General features: G+C 35.0%; 1 protein-coding gene across 2 annotated transcripts; it reads right to left on the bottom strand.

Annotated features, from left to right (window-relative positions):
- Positions 1-215: 215 nt before the first annotated feature.
- On the bottom strand, positions 216-27347 carry LOC306657227 (pancreatic alpha-amylase). 2 transcript variants are annotated; one of them, XM_079133018.1, is made up of 11 exons: positions 27030-27347; positions 7289-7502; positions 6782-6928; positions 5772-5969; positions 5038-5268; positions 4151-4284; positions 3300-3422; positions 3104-3203; positions 1959-2077; positions 1736-1861; positions 216-433 (listed from the first exon to the last, which is right to left on the bottom strand). In XM_079133018.1, the coding sequence occupies exons 2-11, from the start codon at positions 7454-7456 to the stop codon at positions 244-246; spliced, it is 1536 nt and encodes a 511-aa protein (XP_078989144.1). In that variant the 5' UTR covers positions 7457-7502; positions 27030-27347; the 3' UTR covers positions 216-243. The 2 variants fall into 2 exon arrangements, with proteins under 2 accessions (XP_078989144.1, XP_078989145.1); XM_079133019.1 differs by lacking the exon at positions 27030-27347 and adding an exon at positions 26803-26933.
- Positions 27348-27538: the final 191 nt, after the last annotated feature.

Here is a 27538-nt window from a genome sequence, read left to right as displayed (position 1 = left end):
GATGCCTTTCTGAGTTCTTAGAAATTCCCGGCAAGTAAGTTAAAGTATGTATTCTAAAACAATAACACCTTGGCTGTAGCTTTCTTAAAATTGTATGTACAACTAATGTGATTTTTTTATGCTTGACCTTTTTGAGTTGATAAAATACAGCTTATTCTAAAATTTTAAAAAATGATGAAAAGTAATGTATGTACAATAAAAAATGCACTCGGTAATGCTGTATATATGCATTTAATTAAAAATTTACAACTTTGAATCAGCATGAATTGCAATAAATGGGTCTTCAGCATAGTTACTAATAGAAAAGTGAGCATTGCCATCACTGGAAACATAGACTTTAATTCCTGTGCAGTCACCATTAGCTTTATCTCCAGAAATGACATCACAATATGTGCCACCAGGAAGACCAGTTTGCAAAGTTGTTGACAATGACCTATAAAATAAAATTTACTATTTAACTTAAATTCAACACAAATATAAGAAATCAGATTCTCTCTAACATAAACAAACAACTTTGTGCTATAGAATTCTAAGCAGTCAAGTTCTCAATAAGAAGAAAACTGAAATATAGAGACCTCTCTAGTGGATGTGAATAGCGTTCTGAGTACATAAAGTAATCATACAGAACATCTACGATTCCTAGTCAGTGCTGAGTATCACCAGGCAATAAAGGCTGAGGAATAGCAGTGAAGATCTACAGGAATTGCTACCCTTAGATAAAAGTACTCCCTGTGTGGTAAACATAAATATTTTCTGTTTGTCTTTTTGTGAATTTATAAAAATACTGATTACTTTGAAGAATTTAAATTGAAATATTTCTTCAAAAATATATTTTTTGCCAGAGGCCAAAATAGGGCTAGAAGTAAAAACAACATAGCATTTTATGAAGAAGTACATAGCTTGGAATATAAAACTGTCATGCATAAATTTATTTTAGTTCTTCTATCCAGAAAACACAGGAATAAAAGAGCTAGCCATGGGCTATTTTGGCAAAAAAGAGAGGTACTTTACTTATTTATTTTTGACTAATAAAAAATAAAATATAATTTAGGCTAAACTGAGTTAAACATGAGTAGAAGTTGGGCTCCAACTGAGACATTCCAAAGCTTGCGGAGATTTTCTGGCTGTAGTTCTCCATATGAGAGAGTCATTAGATGACAAGAGTAGGCTATAAATATCACTAATGAAAGACCAGCAATGAGAAGTTTTAGAAATAAAACTCAAAATCTACTGAGGAAAATAATTGACCATAAGATATATATTTCTTACACATATACTTTAAAAAATAGTACTTGTCCCTGAGAGGTGGAAAAGTGGAGAATGTATACCAAAGGAGCAGATAGAGGAATAGTCAAGATACAGAGCTAAAAAAGATATTCTGGTACTGAGATTAGGACTGAACGCCATGTTCTTTTAGTGATTTTGCAATCCTTATATTAACTATTGGTATATATAGTGACTCATGTAATATGAACATATAATGTGTACTATATGTATGCACACATATATTTATTGCAAGGATGCATAAAAAAGCTCTACTTAAAACAAAAATCCTTATAAAAATAGGGGAAAAAATAAATGCCATCATCATTTTTCTTCTGTACTTTTCTGATTTCTTTCTCTTTTACTTTCCTGACTAAAGAACTTTTCAGATATGAAAAAGGTAAATAAGTGGAGATAGAATAAATCTAGAATATAAAAGTATAAAAATTATTTAAAATTGCTATCTACTTACCAGTCATCATTATTAAAGACAATGAATCCTCTGTTTCCTCTTCCAAAAGCCACTTGGTTGCTACCATTATCCCACCAGTTTGTGAAAGACTGGCCATCAACTACATTTCGGAAAATAACCATGTTTCTAAAAGCACAATATCATAAAATGTTAATATCCTTAAACTCAAACAGTTTAAAATGTTAAGGAAAGTTAGATGATACATCTAAATAATTATTCTTACCTTATTTGGCGCCATCGATGTTCACAGACCCAGTCATTGCCACAAGTAGTGTCTGGATTAATAGTAACTTCTTTAATCACTCCATTATTATTTGGTGGTCCAATCCAATCATTAGCATCCTTAATTTAAACAAAAAAAAAAACATTTTTAACATATATCTCTTCCTTCAATATACTAAACCCAATTAATTGGTCATATTTGTCTCCACAGTGTCTTTGTTTATAATCCATCATGTTCAGTATTTGTACAGATCTTTACTGAGCTTTGATCACCTCTGTAAACTCTGGTTCTGCAGGTATCTGTCTGACTTATAAGAAAGGGATTTGTTTTAGGTATGAAGTCTCTATAACGATGCTGCTTCTGAAATCCAGTTTAAAAGGAGAACCCTCACCTAACTTTTAAAACATCTTAATAATTTCTCAGTTCATTTTTGAAACTGCTATTTTGATTAATGTTTTTACCATTCCTCCAATATTTTTCTCATTCTCACTCTTCCTGAAGTGGTCTGTAAATTTTTTTCTTTAATGTATATCATTTTCTTCATCTTTTAAGGTTTTTTTCTTTTTTAACTTCAGCACAACTCAACCATTTCTTTGCATTCCACAAAACTTTTTTAAAAAATATTTTTACAACATTTGTATTTCTCATAATATAGGCAGGAACTGTTTAAAGTTTTGATAAGTTTTAGTGTGCATAATCTTTATATCAAGTCTGTGAAGCTGGTACTTTTGAGAAGTATATATTTTATACCCTGCATCTTGCTCTTTTTAGTGTTTCTTTTCTTAGTGTGTAGATATCTGTCATATTACTGAACAGTTTTCATACTCTTTGACATGAGAGAATATAAATTTTATGTATTTAATATCCTTTGCATTACTAAAAATAATCAGAGATCAGCATCAGGTTTCCATTTAAATAAATACTTGATGAATAAATATTGAATGTAATAACCTCATGAGAAATTGAAATAAAATTACCTACTTTTTCTTGATAAAAAGATATGTAGGGGCTGGGGAGATAGCTCAGTTGGTAGAGTGCTTGCCTTGTAAGCACAAGGCCCTGGGTTCAATCCCCAGCACCACAAAAAAAAAAAAAAAAAAAAAAAAAAAAAAAAAAAAAGATATGTGGACAAATTCAAAACTTACTTGTCCATTCACAAAATTTCTTTGCCAACGGTAGCTTGACATTACTCGTGTAAATCCATAAGGATGAGCAAGCATGAATCCAACTGCCATTTTATACAGTCTGAAAGTAATAAAAATATATTAAAATAAAAGAATATAATATTATATTTTCATTAAAAGGTGAGTTAAAAACATGGTAGAGAAGTTTTTCTCCTACCTCGCATCCCAGAATGTAAGAATGGATGATCCTCCAGCTCCATGTCCTCGTTGGTTATCATGGTTATCCACAAAGACAAGTGCTCTGTCTGAAGGCATGAAACCCCAACCTTCTCCCCAGTTCCTATTAAAAGAATAAATATTATTCTTCTTTTACAATAGATTTAGGATAACCTAAATCTGTATTTTTTTATATAGCATCCTTAGATAAATTCTCTAATTAAATGATTATTCCATAGAATTTAGGGTTATTTGCAGATTAAGAAATCTATAAATTCATTCTGCATTTGTATATGTGTAAGATTATTTGTATCTATTCATATATAAAACTTTTGTCATTAAAAATGTTCTTTGAAAGGTTTTAGGATATGTATTTTATATGAACTTCAGAAGAGTTAATATTCATATCACGTTATACAGAAAGGCAAACTTGGTTAAAATGAGGCTTTGACACTGTATTCTCACAGTATGAGCACCTTAATGTTTCAAATCAATGAGTTGATAGAATGCATGTATATTCCATAATTAGGGCCACATTGTAGGTAATTTATAAATGGTAGCATCTTCTTAATAATAATCTGGCTTTAACAGATCATAGGTAAACATTACTCAAATCTAGTTTACTCAAATCATAGATAGTTTAAAATATTTAGGTGATGTTTTGGTTTCCAGAATACTTCCTTGTGATTGATATTCTAAGTAAAAAAGATGAGTAATTGTGGTTTGAGGAAGAATAACACTTATTAATAATCAATTTCTTGATTATCTAAAAAGGTTCTAAGAAGGCAATTCATACTGGAGTAGTATGTCTAATAGATCTGTGAAATACTACAAATGATAAATTATATTTACTTTAAGTAAGCCATCTTCTCTCCATTCCACCTACGAATAACTGTGCCCAGTTTTGCTCCGTACTTGAATTCTGTCACACGGCCATTTCCAAAGTACTCACTACTTGTAATTGCCTCACCACCCAGATCAATCACCTAGTGGAAATACAGGGGAAAATATCATTTTTAATGTGAAAATTTTGAAGTATTTTAACAAACAAATTAATATAACATGAAAAATAGCATTAAAACACTTATGTTATTTGAAATGCTCAAAATGGTTTTCATCACACTGAGATTCTTATTTTGTTTTGATAAAGTATATGCTACAATACTGAAAGAAATCTTATGACAAGGTGACTCGTCCTGTGAGAATCCTGATCTCATTTAGTCTTGCACATAAATTATAATAACAATAGCTCACACCATCATAAAATGTACTACCTGATCAATATTTCTCAGTGTTTGATAATTACTCATTTAACTTTCCAAAGAAAACAAAGACATAAACATTATCATTAGTCCTTTCCTTTAGTTGAAAAATAAATTGTTTAACAGAAAGGAAAATCAATTTGACTAAAAATTTACACAGCTAGTAGTGGTATAGTGAAAATTCAAAATCACACTGGCTTAGAGAACAACTATATGATTTTCTATCTTGTGTAATAGTCTCTGGGGATATAATAAATAGCAGTGATTTGTAGCCTAAATAAATTTTCTGTACTTCTAAAGAACATATTTTGAAAAAGAGTTAAATGTATTTCTTCTAAATAAAAATTTTAAGAATACTGCTGTATATAAATGACTTAGCCATTAACCTACAGAAATTTCATGTTTAATTAAATTGACCATTTATTTTTCTAATGAATGAAATGATTTTTTTTTATGCACATATATGGATGGATATACCTCCTGGAAAATGAAAGGCCTGCTTCCTTGAGGGAACCAGTTTGTGTTTAGATTATTCAGTTTGTCCAAAATTGCCTTTATGTCTCCAGGCCACATATGCTTAGAAGCATCAAGTCTGAACCCTGCTACACCAATATCAATGAGATGGTTCATATAATTAGCAATTTGGGTGCGGACGTAATCTTTCTCCAGTGCAAGATCAAGAAGACCAACCAGGCGACAATCTCTGACCTGTTGAGGTAAAAAAATTTGTCTTTTAAAAAATATCATCTTTCATCTGAGAATACATTTGAATATTCATTCATTCATTTATTAATCAACATATATTTCCATAATTCCTCTTTTACATTGGGTATTGAGAATATTGGCATTATACTGTGGATGCACTTTTGAAATAGTTTCTAGAATAAAAGTGGAGAACGTAGTAAATGAGTAGATGAGCTTTTCTAATTGACTGGGGGAATTTATTCACTTATTCTTGTGGTATTGAGGAGTGAACCCAGTGCCTTACACATGCCAGGCAAAGGCTCTACCACTGAGTTCTATACCTAGTACCATGACTAGATAATATTTTTGATTATTGAGTTTCTTCTTTTTATGTACTCATTCATGGTAATATGTTTTATTAAGGCACCTAAACTAGTATTTAAAATGGAGTTTAAGTAAGCTACATGTGCATAATTAAAGGCATAGGTAATTCTTTATTTAGATCATTATTTTAAAAAGAAAATTACCTGAGCAGCATCATTATAGCTCTCAATGCCACCACTTGAAGTTTTACATTTACCATCATTAAAATCCCAAGCAGAGTATGGAACTGCTGGAAAATCCCTATTTTGAGCATTGTAGTAACTTCCACAAGTACTGCTTGTTCCTGCCCCTCCTCCTTCACCGCACATATGATTAATTACAGCATCCACATAAATTCGGACCTGAAAAGCAAAGTGTTTACTTCAGTTAGACTTTAGGTAGAAATCTGAAACTTTATTGATTGAACAATACAGGATATTCATTAAAGTCCAAAATATTTCTTTATTATTTTATAACTTCATTTTCCTACAAGACTAAAAAGTCAAGTGTGAAAGAAACTAATGTGAAATAAAGACTGATATTAATTTTAGTTGTTTGGTCATATATTTATGTAAATGATATATCGAGAAAAGCAGAAGCTATCATAATTATGAAGAAAGTCATTTTTAAGGAGGTAAGAATCAGTTGAGACAAAAGAAATTATTAATCTTTGAAATTTCAGTGGATCACAAGGAGAAAGAAACAAATAGCCTTTACTCTTTGCTTAGGATCTCAAGAGAAGAAGCTAGACATTGCCTATTATGCTCCTCACTATAGGGAGAAAACAGCTATTTACCATTTAAAAAACGGATGGAGAAGAGTACTCAGGAACTTACATGTTTATAAATCACATAAAAATGACAGCAACTATTGTAATTGGACCTTTTAATACCTAATCAGAAATGTGTTTAGTTATAAGGGTCCAAAGTTTGACTCTTGCCTCATAAGTAAACTCTTCTTTAAACTTTAAATGGTCTTTTCTTTAGTAGATAAATGGTACATATATAAGGATTTATAAAGCTTGGACATAATGCAATAGTTCATTTGAGTTTTAGCTCAACCATTAAGTAAAATTTTAAAAAGTCATCTACCAGAAAGTTTCTGCTCAAGGAGAGAAAGAAAAAGGAGAAATTATCTTCCTATATATTTTTAAAGGAAACTTGAATTCACTTACACCAACATTGTTACATCTAGTCACCATGTTTCTGAATTCATCTTCATTTCCAGATCTTGTGCATATTTTATAACTAATTGGTTGGTATCTTTCCCACCAAGGTCTTGGAGGGTTGTTAACGACAATATTTTCATTGGGTGGTGAGATCTACAAATAAAGCAATCTTAATAAGTATCAGATTATGGCTTACTTCATGTCATTAAAACCTCTAAAACTAACGAATAACCTAAAATTAATTCTGAGTCTTTGTATATGCTGCTACCTTGATTCATAACCACTCCAAAATATTAACAAAATATTAGCGATGTCCTGCTGTTATCCTGAAACAAAATATAAAGTTGCCACTAATACTAAATATTTTCTTCCTCAGAAAACTGTTTTAGAGTACTTATATATGAAGTAACATATAATCTCAGATTCACAGAAACTGATTGCCATTTTACTATACTATACCATTTACCATAAGCTCAAGTAAATGCTACAATTTATGATGTGAACAATCCTTACCTGTACTCCTCCAAAACCATTGGGAGCTAAATATCTCTCACATTCCTGAGCAATATCAACCCAGCGCCACTCAAACAAGTGGACCATAGATGTCCGTCCCTGTTGAGTATTTGGTGAATACTGAGCCCAACAGAGCCCAAGGGCTGAAAGCAATAGAAAGAACTTCATTTTGCTCTCAGGTTGCCAGTGTTCTTTCTAGCAACTATTTATATTCCTGTAAAAAGAGCACATTTGACAAAGTAAATGTTAACATGAATAAATATTTAGAGTACAAACACTGAAATGTGAAAAGGATTATCAATAATAATGTTAACTCAACAGGTGAGGAACATTCATAAAATCTCCCAGGAAAATAATCTTAAATGACCTTTTAGAACTTAATGTTGTTCTTACCGAAGGAATATTAGCCTTTTCAAATATCTGGCATGTGACATACATAAACAGTCCTCCTTATTCATGTATTATTCAGGATTAAATCTTATTAGAATTAGATCTTATTTCTGATGTCCTTCACTAACTCAGGAATAAAATTACAATTAGACACAACTGAATTTATACTCAAAATGATGCTTTAACTATTTATCTGCTATGTTTGTAATATTTCCATTTTAAAAAAAACCCAAGACATTAATTTCCTTATCATCCTTCCCAAACACCAATTTTTAGTTATTTAAATTTCTGTATTGAAATTTAAGAAACTACTTGAAATTCAAATGCCCATGAATTGGACGATTAGATCCCTCATTAAATCAAGAGATTAGTAACAGCTAGAGTAGTAGACTTTGTGCTAGCATAGTAGGATTTATGCTACAATAGCAGGATTTGTGGTGGTTGTGATTTTTTTTCCCATTGTCAAATATCTTTTATGTCTAATAAAACACTAAATCAAATAGTGCACATCCTTTTCCTCCTTAATTAATAGTATAGGTGGGAAACTTTTCTCCATCCTTTCAACAAGTATTGAGTATCTTTGGTCAAGTACTGAGGTGATGTAAGAGATATAATGATAAGCAAGACAGTCATGTTTTTGTTCCAAGAGAGCTTACACTCCAGTGGAAGAAAAAGAAAATATGCAAGTAAAAATAATATCAGTAATAATAACAACAGTGATTGTAAATAATTTCAGATTTCAATAAAAACTAGTATGAAGTAAGAGCATAATAAAATAGAGAGTAACTTCACCATCAGGGCATTTTAGACAGGATGGTCAGTAAAAGATTATTGAGGGAGTGATTTTTATCTGTGATTTAAAGAATTAAAAATAAGTAGCCATTTGAAGACAAGAGAAACAACAATCTAGATAGAGAAGAAAGCAAAAACTCACAGGTGAAAAAAGTTTCGAATACTTAAGAAACTTTTTTTTTTAAAGTTAGCAAGGCTAAAGCATGTGTGATAAACATAAAAGTAAATGGATTGTAGACAGAGAGACAGGCCAGACCGCAGGACATACCAAGAGAGAGTCAGTGAGACTGTAAGGAGAGCTGAAGCATTATGCTGTACTTTAAAAGGAAATCACCCTTGTCTCTGGGAAGAAATCAGATAACTGAAGTACATCAGTGGAATAAGGAAGATGATAAGTTAGAAGCTTTTTTATAGTGGTTCAAGAAATAGGTGGGTGGCTTAGACTAGGGCACAGACAGGATGTTTCAAAGGTGGAGAGGCAACAGGTTTATAGGAATATTAAAACTAAAGAATTAGGAAATGCAAACACTAAAAATAAAGATATTTGGTGATGATATCATTTATTAAGATGAGGGAAAATGAGGAAGTACTATTCTGGGGAAGAGTACCAATTATTCCCTAATTATTGCTCTAGTTGTCACGGCACTGTCCTTTGCTCCTTCCTGGTTCCAATCAACACTAAAAGTTCCATGTGTTTTACATGTAAGTTCATACCCCCATGGTATTCTTCCTATGATCCTCTTCCATCATCATGTGTACCTTGTATATATTGAGTTGAAGTAACATCTTTATAAAGCCTACACTTATATTCCCAGGCATAATTTATAACTCCTATGCTATGTAACAGCTTTTTAAACTTATTAAATATATATATTGTAAATATGTTACAAATAATTAAGTATTTACACGTTCACCATTCTGAACCAAGCTTTTAAAAGGTAGACATCATATGTAATGTTCCTAGAACCTAGCAAATGATTAGTATGTCTAATGTGCTCAATAAATGACTGTTTAACATATACTCTAAGTTACAGGCATCATGTAAGACATTGAGGTTTATAAATAAATGAACACCATGTCAGAAATTGTGTAGTACTTCAATCTTTGTCTTTTCAAAAATTTCATACACACGAAGAAAGTAAGGCCCAAAGAGACTAAGCAAATTGCCCAGGTTTCTGTAGTAAGTGAAGAGGGCAGAATATGACAACAGGTCTGACTATAAAGTGACATCTCAGTGTTACACCAAAATTTCTTCCATATTTCTAAAGTTGGGATGTTCAGTACAGAGTCCACAGCAAGAATTTTCTATGGAGCAGTTGAAATGTTGCTAGTTTGAACAGAGATATGCTTTAAATATAAAATATACTCTGTATTTCAGAGTTAATACAAAAATAGAATGCAAAAATTGATAATTTTTCTTTTTTACTTGTTGAAATAATATTTTGTGATACATTAGGCTAAATAAAATTTATTATTAGCATGAATTACCTTAGTTTACTTTTGCTTTTTGCTTCCTCACAAATGGTCATTAAAAATGTTAAATTACATATGTGATATATCATATTCTAGTTAGAGTTATTATAGAGGTTAAGTCTGAGAAGGGATACAAACACACACAAAAACCAACAAAAGTAAAGTGAAGGATAAGATCATTGTAAAACAGTCATGAGTAAAGTGTGTCACAAAAAGTAATTTCTGACAGGAATAGGGGAAGATGAAATTGATTTTAAGAATATGTTTGACTTTAATGAAAAAAGATAAGGCGAAATTCCATTTTAGTAAGAAAAATAGAATTATCAAATATGAGTAAAGTCAAGGAGGAAAGTAATGCTTTGAAACCAGAAGTTAGGTGTGGGAGAGCCAGGGACATCAAGGTAGTATAGATATATTGAGAATGCTCAAAGTCAGGAAGAAGAAAACAGTTTTTTTGGAAGTCTATAAGAAACTATTGTTTGTTTGCTTTAGACAGGAATTTGATTAGAACTTTTTAAGTATAACAGTTGGATTAGAAAGCATAGGCAGCTGAGATAGAAACACCAGAAGTCCTGTGCATTATTAAACCAAGCAGTAATGAAAATCTGAACTAGGGTTAGAGCAATAAGAATGAGAGTTAAGAGAATATTGTAGATTGTTACAATAAGTGCTACCCAAGGAATAACATTTTCCAGTAGCCAAACCTAGGTGGAGTCTCTTTCAACAAGTCTGTAGAATTGACTTGTGACTTGTCTTATTACAGGGAAATGTCATTCAACAAGAAACAAGCAAAAATTTTATTAGGATTTACACAGGGTTGTAATCTCTTCAAAATATGAGACTATTATGCTGTGTGCGTAGTTGGGATGAACAAATAGGTAAAGAGGTCTGGTTGTACCTTGCCATTCCAATCATCTGAGTTGACCCACTAGGTGACTCACTAGGTGAATGATGCTCCAGGGTTGAAATCCTTGAAATGAAGGAGACAATAAACCAAATAAAAAACTCAATGGAAAGCATCACCAACAGACTAGACCACTTGGAAGACAGAACCTCAGACAATGAAGACAAAATATTTAATCTTGAAAATAAAGTCGCCCAAACAGAGAAGATGGTAAGAAATCATGAACAGAATCTCCAAGAACTATGGGACATCATGAAAAGACCAAATTTAAGAATTATTGGGATTGAGGAAGGCACAGAGATACAAACCAAAGGAATGAACAACCTATTCAATGAAATAATATCAGAAAATTTCCCAAACCTGAAGAATGAAATGGAAAATGAAATACAAGAGGCTTATAGAACACCAAATGCACAGAATCACAACAGATCCACACCAAGGCACATTATAATGAAAATGCCTAACATTCAAAATAAAGATAGAATTTTGAAGGCCGCGAGAGAAAAGCATCAGATTACATATAGGGGGAGACCAATACGGATAGCAGCCAATTTCTCAACCCAGACGCTAAAATCTAGAAGGGCCTGGACCAACATATTTCAAGCTCTGAAAGAACATGGTTGTCAACCAAGAATCCTGTAACCAGCAAAACTAACCTTCAGATTTGAAGATGAAATAAAATCCTTCCATGATAAACAAAAGTTAAAAGAATTTACAAATAGAAAGCCTGCACTACTAATGTTCTCAACAAAATATTCCATGAGGAGGAAATGAAAAACAACAATGGAGGTCAGCAAAGGGAGGAACTACCTTAGAGAAAAACCACTCAAAGGAGAAACCAAGCCAACTTAAAAACCAAAAATAAGCCAAATGACTGGGAATACAAATCATTTCTCAATAATAACCCTGAACGTTAATGGCCTAAACTCATCAATCAAAAGACATAGACTGGCAGAATGGATTAAAAAGAAAGACCCAACAAAATGCTGCCTGCAAGACACTCATCTCATAGAAAAAGACATCCACAGACTACAGGTGAAAGGATGGGAAAAAACCTACCACGCACATGGACCCAGTAAAAAAGCGGGGGTTTCCATCCTTATATCAGATAAAGTGGACTTCAAACCAAAGTTAGTCAGAAGGGATAAAGAAGGACATTTCATACTGCTTAAGGGAACCATAAATCAGGAAGACATAATGATAGTAAGTATTTATGCCCCAAACAATGGTGCATCCCTGTACATCAAACAAATCCTTCTCGATTTCAAGAATCACATAGACCACAACACAATAATTCTGGACGACTTTAACACACCGCTGTCACCACTAGATAGATCTTCCAAACAAAATCCAACCAAAGAAACCATAGAACTCAATAACACAATCAATAACCTAGACTTAATAGACATATATAGAATATTCCATCCGTCAACGAGCGGATACACTTTCTTCTCAGCAGCACATGGAAACTTCTCGAAAATAGACCATATGCTATGCCACAAAGCAGCCCTTAGGAAATGCAAAAAAATAGACATACTGTCTTGTGTTCTATCAGATCATAATGGACTGAGAGTAGAAATCAATGACAACTCATTCTATGAAGCCAATATCACACTGATACCTAAACCAGACAGAGACTCATCAAGGAAAGAAAATTTCAGACCAATATCCTTAATGAACATCGACGCAAAAATTCTCAACAAAATTTTAGCAAATTGCATACAAAAACATATTAAAAAGATAGTGCACCATGATCAAGTGGGCTTTATCCCAGGTATGCAAGGTTGGTTCAACATCAGGAAATCAATAAACGTAATTCACCATATTAATAGACTTAAAGTCAAGAATCACATGATTATTTCAATAGATGCAGAAAAAGCATTTGATAAAATACAGCACCCCTTCATGCTCAAAACACTAGAAAAAATAGGGATAGTGGGAACATTGTAAAGGCCATTTATGCTAAGCCCATGGCTAATATCATTCTAAATGGTGAAAAACTGAAAGCATTCCCCCTAAAAACTGGAACAAGGCAGGGATGCCCTCTTTCACCACTTCTATTCAACATTGTTCTTGAGACTCTGGCCAGAGCAATTAGACAAACCAAAGAAATTAAAGGGATACGAATTGGAAAAGAAGAACTCAAACTATCCCTGTTCGCTGATGACATGATTATATATTTAGAGGAACCTGGAAATTCCACCAGAAAACTCTTAGAACTCATAAGTGAATTCAGTAAAGTAGCAGGTTACAAGATCAATGCCCATAAATCCAACGCATTTTTATACATAAGTGATGAATCTTCAGAAAGAGAAATTAGGAAAACTACCCCATTCACTATAACCTCGAAAAAAATAAAATACTTGGGAATCAATCTCACAAAAGAGGTGAAAGACCTCTACAATGAGAACTATACAACACTAAAGAAAGAAATTAAAGAACACCTTAGAAGATGGAAAGATCTTCCATGTTCTTGGATAGGAAGAATTAATATTGTCAAAATGGCCATACTACCTAAAGTGCTATACAAATTCAATGCAATTCCAATTAAAATCCCAATGATGTACCTTACAGAAATAGAGCAAGCAATCATGAAATTCATCTGGAAGAATAAGAAACCCAGAATAGCTAAAGCAATCCTTAGCAGGAAGAGTGAAACAGGGGGTATTGCAATACCAGATCTTCAACTCTACTACAAAGCAATAGTAACAAAAACGGCATGGTATTGGTACCAAAATAGAAAGGTAGATCAATGGTACAGAATAGAGGACACGGACACAAACCCAAACAAATACAATTTTCTCATACTAGACAAAGGTGCCAAAAATATGCAATGGAGAAAAGATAGCCTCTTCAACAAATGGTGCTGGGAGAATTGGAAATCCATGTGCAACAGAATGAAACTAAACCCATATCTCTCACCATGCACGAAACTAAACTCAAAATGGATTAAGGACCTCGGAATCAGACCAGAGACCCTGCAGATTATAGAAGAAAAAGTAGGTCCAAATCTTCACCTTGTTGGTCTAGGACCAGACTTCCTTAACAGGACTCCCATAGCACAAGAAATAAAAGCTAGAATCAACCACTGGGATAGATTCAAACTAAAAAGCTTTCTCTCAGCAAAGGAAACTATCAGCAATGCGAAGAAAGAGCCTACAGAGTGGGAGAATATCTTTGCCAATCATACTTCAGATAGAGCACTAATCTCCAGAATCTATAAAGAACTCAAAAAACTCTACACGAAGAATACAAATAACCCAATCAACAAATGGGCTAAGGAAATGAATAGACACTTCACAGAAGAAGATCTACAGGCAATCAACAAACATATGGAAAAATGTTCAACATCTCTAGTAATAAGAGAAATGCAAGTCAAAACTACCCTAAGATTCCATCTCACCCCAATTAGAATGGCGATTATCAAGAATACGAGCAACAACAGGTGTTGGCGAGGATGTGGGGAGAAAGGTACACTCTTACATTGCTGGTGGGGCTGCAAATTAGTGCAGCCACTCTGGAAAGCAGTGTGGAGATTCCTTAGAAACCTCGGAATGGACCCTCCATTTGACCCAGCTATCCCACTCCTTGGCCTATACCCAAAGGACTTAAAATCAGCATACTACAGAGACACAGCCACATCAATGTTCATAGCTGCTCAATTCACAATAGCCAGACTGTGGAACCAACCTAGATGCCCTTCAATTAATGAGTGGATAAAGAAACTGTGGTATATATATACAATGGAATATTACTCAGCCATAAAGAATGATAAAATTATGGCATTTGCAGGCAAATGGATGAAATTGGAGAATATCATGCTAAGTGAGATAAGCCAATCTCAAAAAGCCAAGGGACGAATGATATCGCTAATAAGTGGAGGATGACACATAATGGGGGGGAGGGAAGGGTTAGTGTTAGGGTTAGAGTTAGGGTTAGGGAGGGGGGCAAGTATGGAGGAAGGAAGGACTGTATAGAGGGTAAAGAGGGGTGGGAGGGGTGGGGGGACGGGAAAAAAAAAAAGAAATCAATGACAAAGTAAAAAAAGGAAATTACTCTAACACTTGGAGACTAAATAATATGCTATTGAATGAAACATGGATAACAAAAAACATCAGGGAGGAGATTAAAAAATTCTTAGAGGTCAATGAGAATGATGATACAACATATCAAAATCTCTGGGACACTATGAAAGCGGTACTAAGAGGAAAATTCATTGCATGGAGCACATTCCAGAAAAGAATGAAAAGTCAACAATTAAATGACCTAACATTACAGCTCAAAGCCCTAGAAAAAGAAGAACAGAATAACAGCAAAAGTAGTAGAAGACAGGAAATAATTAAAATCAGAGCTGAAATCAATGAAATTGAAACAAAAGAAACTATTCAAAAAATTGACAAAACAAAAAGTTGGTTCTTTGAGAAAGTAAACAAAACAGATAAACCCTTAGCCACACTAACAAAGGAGAGAGAAGACTCAAATTATTAAAATACATAATGCAAAAGGAAATGTCACAACAGACACCACTGAGATACAGAACATAATGAGAAGCTACTATGAAAATCTGTATTCCAACAAAATAGAAAGTACCAAAGACATTGACAAATTTCTAGAGACATATGCTCCTCCCAAACTGAACCAGGAGGACATACATGATTTAAACAGATCAATATCAAGCAATGAAATAGAAGAAGTCATTAAAAATCTACCATCCAAGAAAAGCCCAGGACCAGATGGATTCTCAGCCCAGTTCCACAAGACCTTCAAAGAAGAACTCATTCCAATACTTCTCAAAGTATTCCAGGAAATAGAAAAGGAGAGTAACCTACCGAACTCATTCTATGAAGCTAATATCACACTCATACCCAAACCAGGAAAAGACACATCAAGGAAATAAAATTTTAGACCAATATCCTTGATGAATATAGATGCAAAGATCCTTAACAAAATATTGGCAAACCGTACCCAAAAACATATTAAGAAAATTGTGCACCACGATCAAGTGGGGTTCATCATTGGAATGCAAGGATGGTTCAACATTCGTAAATCAATAAACGTAATCCATCATGTCAATAGACGTAAGGATAAGAATCATATGGTTATTCCAATTGACGCAGAAAAAGCATTTGACAAAATACAACACCCCTTCATGCTCACAACACTAGAAAAAATAGGGATAGTAGGAACACACCTGAACATTGTAAAGGCTATTTATGCTAAGCCCATGGCCAACATCATTCTGAATGGAGAAAAACTGAAACCATTCCCTTTAAAAACAGGAACAAGACAGGGATGTCCTCTTTTAACACTTCTATTAAACATTGTCCTTGAAACTTTAGCCAGAGCAATTAGGCAGACTAAAGAAGTTAAAGGGATACAAATAGGAAAAGAGGAACTTCAGCTGTCACTATTTGCAGATGACATGATTCTATATTAAGAGGATCCAAAAACCTCCTCCATCAGGGGGGTGATCCAAGATGGCGGACTAGAGGCTGACTGCATCTCCAGTCCCTCCAGAATCCAGGATTCAAGAAGGGGAGGCATTGAGAGACTCAGACTAAAACAGAGCCACGGGGTGAGTCTCCCCCACCCGGTGAAGCGCTGCCTGGGTGGCAGGCCCGGATTCGGGCGGCTTATTAGAGTAGGGCAGAGCAGCTAGAGTCTTCCCCAGGCAGCTCTGCGCACTCTGGCAGTGGGCTCCTCCCACAGGGCCAGATTTTCCAGCATCTCGGAGCAGGCCCCCCAGTGAGAGCCTTTCTGCACAGAACCAAGCTTCAAGTCCCTGAAACAGGGCGGCGAGTTCCTGCCCACAGGTTGCTTCAGGGACCAGGACATGGCAGCCAGGGACTTCCCCAAGAACCCCGCAGCCCGGCCCCCTCCAGTGGGAAGCGCCTTTCCAGGCTAGCTTCTCAGAGCAGACCGCCCAGTGAGAGCCTCTCTACACAGAGTCAGCCACAAGTCCCCAAGCAAGCGGTGACCTCCGGCCTGCAAGCAGCCTCTGGGACCAGGGCAAGGAAGCCAGAGACCTCTCCAGGCGGACCTGCCCCCCAACCCCCCCCCCCCGCCCGCAGGCTTTTTCCACGGGGCAATCCAAGATGGCCGACTAGAGGGTGACTGCATCTCCAGTCGCTCTACAACCCAGGATTCAAGAAGGGGAGGCATTGAGAGACTCAGACTAAAACAGAGCCATGGGGTGAATCTCCCCCACCTGGTGAAGCGCTGCCCGGGTGGCAGGCCTGGATTCGGGTGGCTTATTAGAGTAGGCCAGAGCAGCTAGAGTCTTCCCCAGGCAGCTATGTGCACTTCGGCGGTGGGCTCTTCCCACAGGGTCAGATTCCCCAGCCTCTCGGAGCAGGCCCCCCAGTGAGAGCCTTTCTGCACAGAACCAAGCTTCAAGTCCCTGAAACAGGGGGGCGAGTTCCTGCCCGCAGGTTGCTTCAGGGACCAGGACAGGGCACCCAGGGACTTCCCTAACCAGCCCGCAACCCAGCCCCCTCCGGTGGAAAGCGCCTTTCCAGGCTAGCTTCTCGGAGCAGGCCCCCCAGTGAGAGCCTTTCCACAAAGAGCCAGCTCCAAGTCCTGAAACCAGTAGAGGACTAGGGGCAGCTTTCCATGGAAGCACTGCATTATCAAGTTACTCCAAGACTTCAGGTTACTAAAGGCAGGAAGGTGATACACTGGAAATCTACAGGGACACTATAAGCCAACAGAAGAATTCTGCAATATCACAAAGTCACACTGACATCTGACCAATATGAGAAAACAATGGTAGAAAATGTCCCAAACAAACCTAGATACTACATCAATAAAACCCAATGACAGCACAGCAGAAGAAATGTCAGAAAGGGAGTTCAGAATGTACATAATTAAAACAACCAGGGAAGCAAACGAGGAGATGAAAGAGCAAATGCAGCATTAAATGATCGCACCAATCAACAGTTAAAGGAGCAAATACGGGAAGCAAGAGATCATTTCAATAAAGAGTTAGAGATATTGAAGAAAAACCAAACAGAAATCCTTGAAATGAAGGAAACAATAAAACAAGTTAAAAACTCCATAGAAAGCATAACCAATAGGATAGAACACATGGAAGACAGAACCTCAGATATTGAAGACAAAATATTTAATCTTGAAAACAAAGTTGAACAAACAGAAAAGATGGTAAGAAATCATGAACAGAATCTACAAGAATTATGGGATATCATGAAAAGGCCAAATTTAAGAATTTTTGGGATTGAGGAAGGCTTAGAGAAACAAACCAAAGGAATGAACAATCTATTCAATGAAATAATATCAGAAAATTTCCCAAATCTGAAGAATGAAATGGAAAACCAAGTACAAGAGGCTTATAGGACTCCAAATACACAAAATTACAACAGACCCACACCAAGGCACATTATTATGAAAATACCTAACATACAAAATAAAGACAGAATTTTAAAGGCCGCGAGAGAAAAGAATAAAATTACATTCAGGGGGAAAAAAATAAGAATGTCAGCAGATTTTTCAATCCAGACCCTAAAAGCTAGAAGGGCCTGGAAAAACATTTACCAAGCCCTGAAAGAAAATGGATGCCAATGAAGAATCTTATACCCAGCAAAACTTACTTTCAGATTTGATGATGAAATAAGATCCTTCCATGATAAACAAAAGCTAAAGGAATTTACAAAAAGAAAGCCAGCAATGCAGAACATTCTCAGCAAAATATTCCATGAGGAAGAGATGAAAAACAACGGTGCAAATCAGCAACGGGAGGAACTAGCCTAAAGGACTAGCCAAATAAAGGAGAAACCAAATCATGTCAAAAAAAAAAAAAAAAAAAATGAGTCAAATGACTGGGAATACAAACCATGTCACAATAATAACCCTGAATGTTAATGGCCTGAAATCATCAATCAAAAGACATAGACTGGCAGAATGGATTAAAAAGAAAAATCCAACAATTTGCTGCCTGCAAGAGACTCATCTCATAGAAAGAGATACCCATAGACTAAAGGTGAAAGGATGGGAAAAAACATACCATGCACACGGACACAGCAAAAAAGCTGGAGTATCCATCCTCATTTCAGATAATGTGGACTGCAAGCCAATACTAGTCAGAAGGGATAAAGAAGGACATTACGAACTGCTTAAGGGAAGCATAAATCGGCAAGACATAACAATCATAAATATCTATGCCCCAAACATTGGCTCATCCATGTACGTCAAACAAATCCTTCTCAATTCCAGAAACCAAAGACCGCAACACAATAATACTAGGCAATTTTAGCACACCTCTCTCACCACTGGATAGATCCTCCAAACAAAAATTGAATAAAGAAACCATAGATCTCAATAACACAATCAACAATTTAGACTTAACCGACTTATATAGAATATACCATCCCACAAAGAACAAAACACTTTCTTCTCAGCAGCACATGGATCCTTCTCTAAAATAGACCATGTCTTATGCCACAAAGCTACTGTTAGCAAATACAAGAAGATAGAGATATCACCTTGTACTCTATCAGATCATAATGGATTGAAATTACAAATAAATGACAATAAAAAACAGAAACTTCTCCAATACCTGGAGATTAAAAATACACTATTATACGATGAATGTATAACAGAAGACATCAGGAGGGAAATAAAAAAATTCTTAGAAGTAAACAAGAACAAAGACATATCATATCAAAATCTCTGTGACACTATGAAAGCAGTACTTAGAGGAAGATTTATTTCATGGGAGGCATTCAACAAAAGAAGTAGAAATCAACAAATAAAACACTTAACACTACAGCTCAAAGCCCTAGAAAAAGAAGAGCAGTACAACACCAAAAGTAGTAGAAGACAGGAAATAGTTAAAATCAGAGCCGAAATCAACGAAATTGAAACAAAAGAAACAATCGGAAAAATTAACAAAATAAATAGTTGGTTCTTTGAAAAATTAAAGAAAATTGATAAACCCTTAGCCACACTAACAAGGAGAAAGAGGGAGAAAACTCAGATTACTAAAATTCGGAATGAACAAGGAAATATCACAACAGACAGGAATGAAATACAAAACATAATTAGAAGCTATTTTGAAAATCTATACTCCAACAGAACAGAAAACCTCGAAGAGATCAACAAGTTTCTAGAGACATATGAATTACCTAAACTGAACGAGGAGGACATACACAACTTAAATAAATCAATTTCAAGCAATGAAATAGAAGAGGTCATCAAAAGCCTACCAACAAAGAAAAGTCTGGGACCAGATGTGTTCTCAGCCGAGTTCTACAAAACTTTTAAAGAAGAGCTCATTCCAATACTTCTCAAAGTATTCCATAAATAGAAGAGGAGGGAACCCTTCCAAACTCATTCTATGAAGCCAATATCACCCTGATACCTAAACCAGACAGAGACACATGGAGGAAAGAAAATTTCAGACCAATATCCTTAATGAACATCGATGCAAAAATTCTCAACAAAATTTTAGCAAATCGCATACCAAAATATATTAAGTAGATAGTGCACCACGATCGAGTGGGTTTTATCCCAGGGATGAAAGGTTGGTTCAACATCCAGAAATCAATAAATGTCATTCAACATATCAACAGACTAAAAGTTAAGAATCACATGATTATTTCAATAGATGCAGAAAAAGCATTCGATAAAATACAGCACCCCTTCATGCTCAAAACACTAGAGAAAATTGGGGTAGTGGGAACATTCCTTAACATTGTAAAGGCCATCTACGCTAAGCCCATTGCCAATATCATTCTAAATGGTGAAAAACTGAAAGCATTCCACCTAAAAACTGGAACAAGTCAGGAATGCCCTCTTTCACTACTTCTATTCAATATCATTCTTGAGACTGTAGCCAGAGCAATTAGACAAACCAAAGAAATTAAAGGGATACAAATTGGAAAAGAGGAACTCAAACTATCCCTGTTCACTGATGACATGATTATATATTTAGAGGAACCTGGAAATTCCACCAGAAAACTCTTAGAACTCATAAGTGAATTCAGTAAAGGAGTAGGTTACAAGATCAATGCTCATAAATCCAATGCATTCTTATACATAAGTGATGAATCTTCAGAAAGAGAAATTAGGAAAACGACCCCATTCACAATAGCCTTGAAAAAAATAAAATACTTTGGAATCAATCTCACAAAAGAGGTGAAAGATCTCTACAATGAGAACTACAGAACACTAAAGAAAGAAATTAAAGAAAACCTTAGGAGATTGAAAGATCTCCCATGTTCTTGGATAGGCAGAATTAATATTGTCAAAATGGCCATACTACCAAAAGTGCTATACAGATTCAATGAAATTCCAATTAAAATCCCAATGACGTACCTCACAGAAATAGAGCAAGCAATTATGAAATTCATCTGGAAGAATAAGAAACCCAAAATAGCTAAAGCAATCCTCAGTAGAAAGAGCAAAGCAGGGGGTATCACAATACCAGATCTTCAACTCTATTACAAAGCAATAGTAACGAAAACGGCATGGTATTGGTACCAAAATAGACAGGTAGATCAATGGTACAGAATAGAGGACATGGACACAAACCCAAATAAATACAATTTTCTCATACTAGACAAAGGGGCCAAAAATATGCAATGGAGAAAAGATAGCTTCTTCAACAAATGGTGCTGGGAAAACTGGAAATCCATATGCAACAGAATGAAACTAAATCCTTATCTCTCGCCCTGCACAAAACTCAACTCGAAATGGATCAAGGACCTCGGAATCAGACCAGAGACCCTGCATCTTATAGAAGAAAAAGTAGGTCCAAACCTTCAACTTGTTGGCTTAGGATCAGACTTCCTTAACAGGACTCCCATAGCACAAGAAATAAAAGCTAGAATCAACCACTGGGATAGATTCAAACTAAAAAGCTTTCTCTCAGCAAAGGAAACTTTCAGTGGTGTGAAGAGAGAGCCTACAGAGTGGGAGAATATCTTTGCCCCTCATACTTCAGATAGAGCGCTAATTTCCAGAATCTATAAAGAACTCAAAAAACTCTACAACAAGAATACAAACAATCCAATCAACAAATGGGCAAAGAAAATGAACAGACACTTCACAGAAGAAGATGTACAAGCAATCAACAGATATATGAAAAAATGTTCAACATCTCTAGTAATAAGAGAAATGCAAATCAAAACTACCCTAAGATTTCATCTCACCCCAATTAGAATGGCGATTATCAAGAACACAAGCAACAATAGGTGTTGGCGAGGATGTGGTGAAAAAGGTACACTCATACATTGCTGGTGGGGTTGCAAATTAGTGCAGCCACTCTGGAAAGCAGTATGGAGATACCTCAGAAAGCTTGGAATGGAACCACCATTTGACCCAGCTATCCCAGTCCTTGGCTTATACCCAAAGGACTTAAAAGCAGTATATTACAGAGATACAGCCACATCAATGTTCATAGCTGCTCAACTCACTATAGCCAGATTGTGGAACCAACGTAAATGCCCTTCAGTTGATAAATGGTTAAAGAAAATATGGCATATATATACAATGGAATATTACTCCGCCATGAAGAATGATAAAATCATGGCATTTGCAGGCAAATGGATGAAATTGGAGGATATCATGCTAAGTGAGATAAGCCAATCTCAAAAAAGTAAAGGACGAATGATCTCGCTGATAAGCGGATGAGGACATATAAGCGGGGGTAGGAGGTTTAGCGTTAGGGTTAGGTTTAGGGTTAGGGATATGGTGGGTGGTAAGAATGGAGAAAGGAAGGACTATATAGAGGGAAAAGAGGGGTGGGAGCGGTGGGGGGGACGGGAAAAAAATAACAGAATGAATCAAACAATATTGCCCTATGTAAATTTATGATTTTCAATTAAAATAAAAAAAGAACGTCCTCCAGAAAACTTCTAGACCTCATCAATGAATTCAGCAAAATAGCAGGCTATAAAATCAACACGCATCAATCTAAAGCATTTTTATATGCAAGCAATGAAACAACTGAAAGGGAAATGAGGAAAACAACTCCATTTGAAATAGCCTCAAAAAAAATAAAATACTTGGGTATCAATCTAACCAAAGAGGTAAAAGATCTCTACAATGAAAACTACAAAACACTGAAGAAAGAAATTAAGGAAGACCTTAGAAGATGGAAAGATCTCCCATGTTCTTGGATAGGCAGAATTAATATTGTCAAAATGGCCATACTATCAAAAGTGCTATACAGATTCAATGCAATTCCAATTAAAATCCCAATGACGTACCTCACAGAAATAGAGCAAGCAATTATGAAATTCATCTGGAAGAATAAGAAACCCAGAATAGCTAAAGCAATCCTTAGCAGGAAGAATGAAACAGGGGGTATCACAATACCAGATCTTCAACTATACTACAAAGCAATAGTAACAAAAATGGCATGATATTGGCACCAAAATAGACAGGTAGATCAATGGTACAGAGTAGAGGACATGGACACAAACCCAAATAATACAATTTTCTAATACTAGACAAAGGTGCCAAAAATATGTAATGGAGAAAAGATAGCCTCTTCAACAAATGGTGCTGGGAAAACTGGAAATCCATATGCAACAGAATGAAACTAAACCCCTATCTCTCACCCTGCACAAAACTCAACTCACAATGGATCAAGGATCTTGAAATCAGACCAGAGACCCTGCATCTTATAGAAGAAAAAGTAGGTACAAATCTTCACCTTGTTGGCTTAGGATCAGACTTCCTTAACCGGACTCCCATAGCACAAGAAATAAATGGAAGAATCAATAACTGGGATAGATTTAAACTAAATAGCTTTCTCTCAGCAAAGGAAACTATCAGCAATGCGAAGAGAGAGCCTACAGAGTGGGAGAATATCTTTGCCTCTCATACTTCAGATAGAGCACTAATTTCCAGAATCTATAAAGAACTCAAAAAACTCTATCCAAGAATACAAATAACCCAATCAACAAATGGGCAAAGGAAATGAACAGACACTTCACAGAAGAAGATGTACAAGCAATCAACAGATATATGAAAAATTGTTCAACATCTTTAGTAATAAGAGAAATGCAAATCAAAACTACCCTAAGATTTCTTCTCACCCCAGTTAGAATGGCGATTATCAAGAATACAAGTAACAATAGGTGTTGGAGAGGATGTGGGGAAATCAGCACACTACAGAGATACAGCTACATCAATGTTCATAGCGTCTCAATTCACAATAGCCAGACTATGGAACCAAACTAGATGCCCTTCAATTGATGAATGGATAGAGAAACTGTGGTATATATATACAATGGAATATTACTTAGCTATAAGGAATAATAAAATTATGGCATTTGCAGGCAAATGGATGAAATTGGAGAATATCATGCTAAGTGAGATAAGCCAATCTGAAAAATCCAAAAGAGGAATGATCTAACTGATAGGTGGATGATGACACTTAATTGGGGGTGGGAGGCGGACAAGAATGGAGGAAGGAGGGACTGTATAGAGGGAAAAGAGAGGTGGGAGGGGTGGCGGGAAGGAAAAAAATAACGGAATGAATCAAACATCATTACTCTATGTAAATATATGAATATGCAAATGGTATGCTGTTACTCCATGTACAAACTGAAACAACATATATCCCATTTGTTTACAATAAAAATAAATTTAAAAAAAAAGACTATAAAGCTTCAACAGCATAGCAACAATTTTTCCCATGTCCCCACGATATAATTGAAATTACAAAGCCAGCAAAGGTTCAAGTTGAGAGTTGCAAAATGACTGCCTGTGTAGCCTTGCACAACATATCCCCATAAACATGGTAACAACTTGTCCGAGGCTCCAGACTACAGACAGTGAGGGCTACAAAAAATAAGTAAAAGTCCACTGCAAAGCAAGGATTCAAACATGCAGCCAGAGCATCCCCAGGAGTAAAAACACTGACAACCCTCTCACTAGTTCAATGGAGAGAGACATAGCCCTGGATGCCTTGGAACCAAAAAGGGGCTTGATGACAGGTGAAGGTGCTGTATTCCATACCATCTTGGTGTGAGTCAGTCCTATAGAAATATTGAAACATGAGCATTTCTGACCACTGGTATCCAAAGTAACAGATCTTGGCCTCCTTGGGCACTGCAGAGGACACTCAGTCCTTTTTTTTTTTTTAATTTAAATTTTTATTTTTAGAGACTGCATTTCGATTAAAGAATTGTTATCTTGCTTTTGAGGTCAGCCATCAACATGGAAGCAGTTATGACCCATTTAATCTTAATTTCCCCACAAACAAGCAATTTGAAGAGTTATAAACTCCACAGAAGAAGAATTGAAACTGCTATCTTGGGAAATAAAATCTGCAAACAAATCCTGGATATCTTTGGCATCAAAAACAAAGGAAAAAAATATGGAGTTGAAATATTTGTTGTATATACTTTCCTAGCATAGGTATCCTGTAAGAATTTCCTCCAAAAAGTCATCACAGTTAGTAATAATAATTCTGTTACCCATAAATCTTTATTTCCTGCATTGCTCTACAAAGATGAAATATCTCTCTATTCAAAAGTTCTATCATTACTATACAAAGTGGAAAATGAGATTTCTTGGAAATTCCTTAAAAATATGAAATAGGGCTAGGTATTCATACACATAATATATAAAAAACAGGGTATTTAATAATATCCTAACAGTAAAGCAACGATCCTTCAGGAGTATACTTATAGTCAGAGTATCAATAAAACATACCCAATATTTATGGGGTACAGTATATATACATGTATATACAAAATTCACTGATCAAAACAGAATATTTAATGTTTCCATCTTCTAACCATTGTTTTATGTTTAAAACTTTCTCAAGTTTTTTTCTAGTTATTCAAAAGGTATTTAGTAGGTTATTGTGCACTATTAAACGAACCATAAATATGTACAATTATTATGTTAATAAACTATTTTATAAATGTTTAAGTGGCTGTAAATGTTAACTACGCTGATTAGATCATTATACCTTGTCTAATGTGTTCAATTATCACACCACACCCCATAAGTATGTACTATTAAAATAACAATATATAAATAAATAATTGCAAATTATCCAGTGTATAGTTTTCTCAAAAATACTTTAAAATCAATATTAAATGAGACATTGTTATTTTGATGAAATGTCTGCAATATAAATGCCAATATAAAGGTAAGACTCCAGTGTAAATTCAGGATTTCTCTTAACACATTGAATACCATAAATTTAGTCATTTAGTTTAAACCCTACTTGAGTCATACCAAAGCTAGATTTCACATAAATTGATGGAGTTCTATCAAAATGTAAACAAAAAGTAATAACCTCCAAGAAACTTGCATATTTCTATAGCTTCCTGTCCTCTTATATAAAATCTCAATAATTTACAAAATTCTTTCTCCCTATTCTAAGTAGTCTCACAACTATGTCAAAATGAATGGTTTTTAACATACAAAGGAATCGATAAAGAAGAGACAAATTACCTACTCTTGTCATTTATAGTTATTAGCCTAGAGACCTCATAGTTGTGTATTTTGTAGTAAATAGTTTAATAAAGTATCATTAAAATATTCAATAGAAATATTTTTATTTATTTTATAATTTGTAAACAATAGAGGTTGATTTCTCATAGTTCCACAGAATGCGAAAAGGACATACTTTTAATGTCATAACTATGCATGGTATGTTATCATGTGTATCTACCTCCAAGTATTGCAACTTCAATTTTTTTCTATTTTTTATGTTTTTATATTCTAAAGCTTTAGGTAGAATTATTACTATACAACTTAATCAAATGCAGAGTTGTTCTTACTGAAAAGAAAATATAATTTCTTCTAATTTTACACTGGATTAAGTAAGATTTTCTCAAACCAGTAAACCTTCAACCATCAGCACCCCCCACCAGAAGAAAGAAAAAAAAAAAAGATAATAAACCTAAGCTTAGGATAAGTCCTGCATGCACATTAAAGAAAAAAGGCAAAGATAATGAAGTTTGCCTACCAGATCTTTGAAATTTGAGAAATGTTTTGAGCCAACACTCAGTCACATTCCCAACATTAAATAGTACAGTTTGTGCCGCTGGACACTGAAATATGAGCTGTTAACAAACCTAAAATAGACTGTGAAACTGAACTGTATCAAATCATATGACAGAAACCACCTATTTCAAGACAAAAGGGGGGAGGGGGGATCTATATGAAACTCAACAAAATATTAAAGCAACTTACCACGTTGACTTCAAATCAGCAATATCCCAAATCCATAGTTAAGTGTTTTTCAATCATAAAACCACAAAAATCTCAGTTTTGCTTTTGTTTCTGTTCAGTAGGAAAAAAAAAACATGCTGGCTTATAGAATTTTATAAATTTTGTATAACCTCTTCCTTTCAAAATGCAATCCTATAGCCCTGCTCTAATTCTTCAAATCTAATTTTCAACAAGCAGTCTAATCCGATCTCCTCAATGATGCCACATTGGCCACTATCACCCTTGCTTGCTTCCTGAGCAAACTAGTCTCCCCTCTGCTAAATTTGTTGTTCTGCAAACTCTTCTGATTACACCATACTCTTCAGTTGTTTCACTTTCTTTTTCTACAATGTCCTCTCCCACTCTCAACTAATCTTTTTTCCCTGAATCACTTAAACCAATATACAGGGAAAAAGACCTTTGTTCAATCAACCATAAAGATTGTTTCAGCATGTAATTGGGTCAAATTAGCTAAGTAAAATAAGTGAGAC

This window comes from Sciurus vulgaris, assembly GCF_902686455.1.
Source record: "Sciurus vulgaris genome assembly, chromosome: 1".
NCBI classification, from domain to species: Eukaryota; Metazoa; Chordata; class Mammalia; order Rodentia; family Sciuridae; genus Sciurus; species Sciurus vulgaris.
Note: the sequence above shows the minus strand (reverse complement) of the source record. Positions and strands in the feature narration are given on the sequence as shown.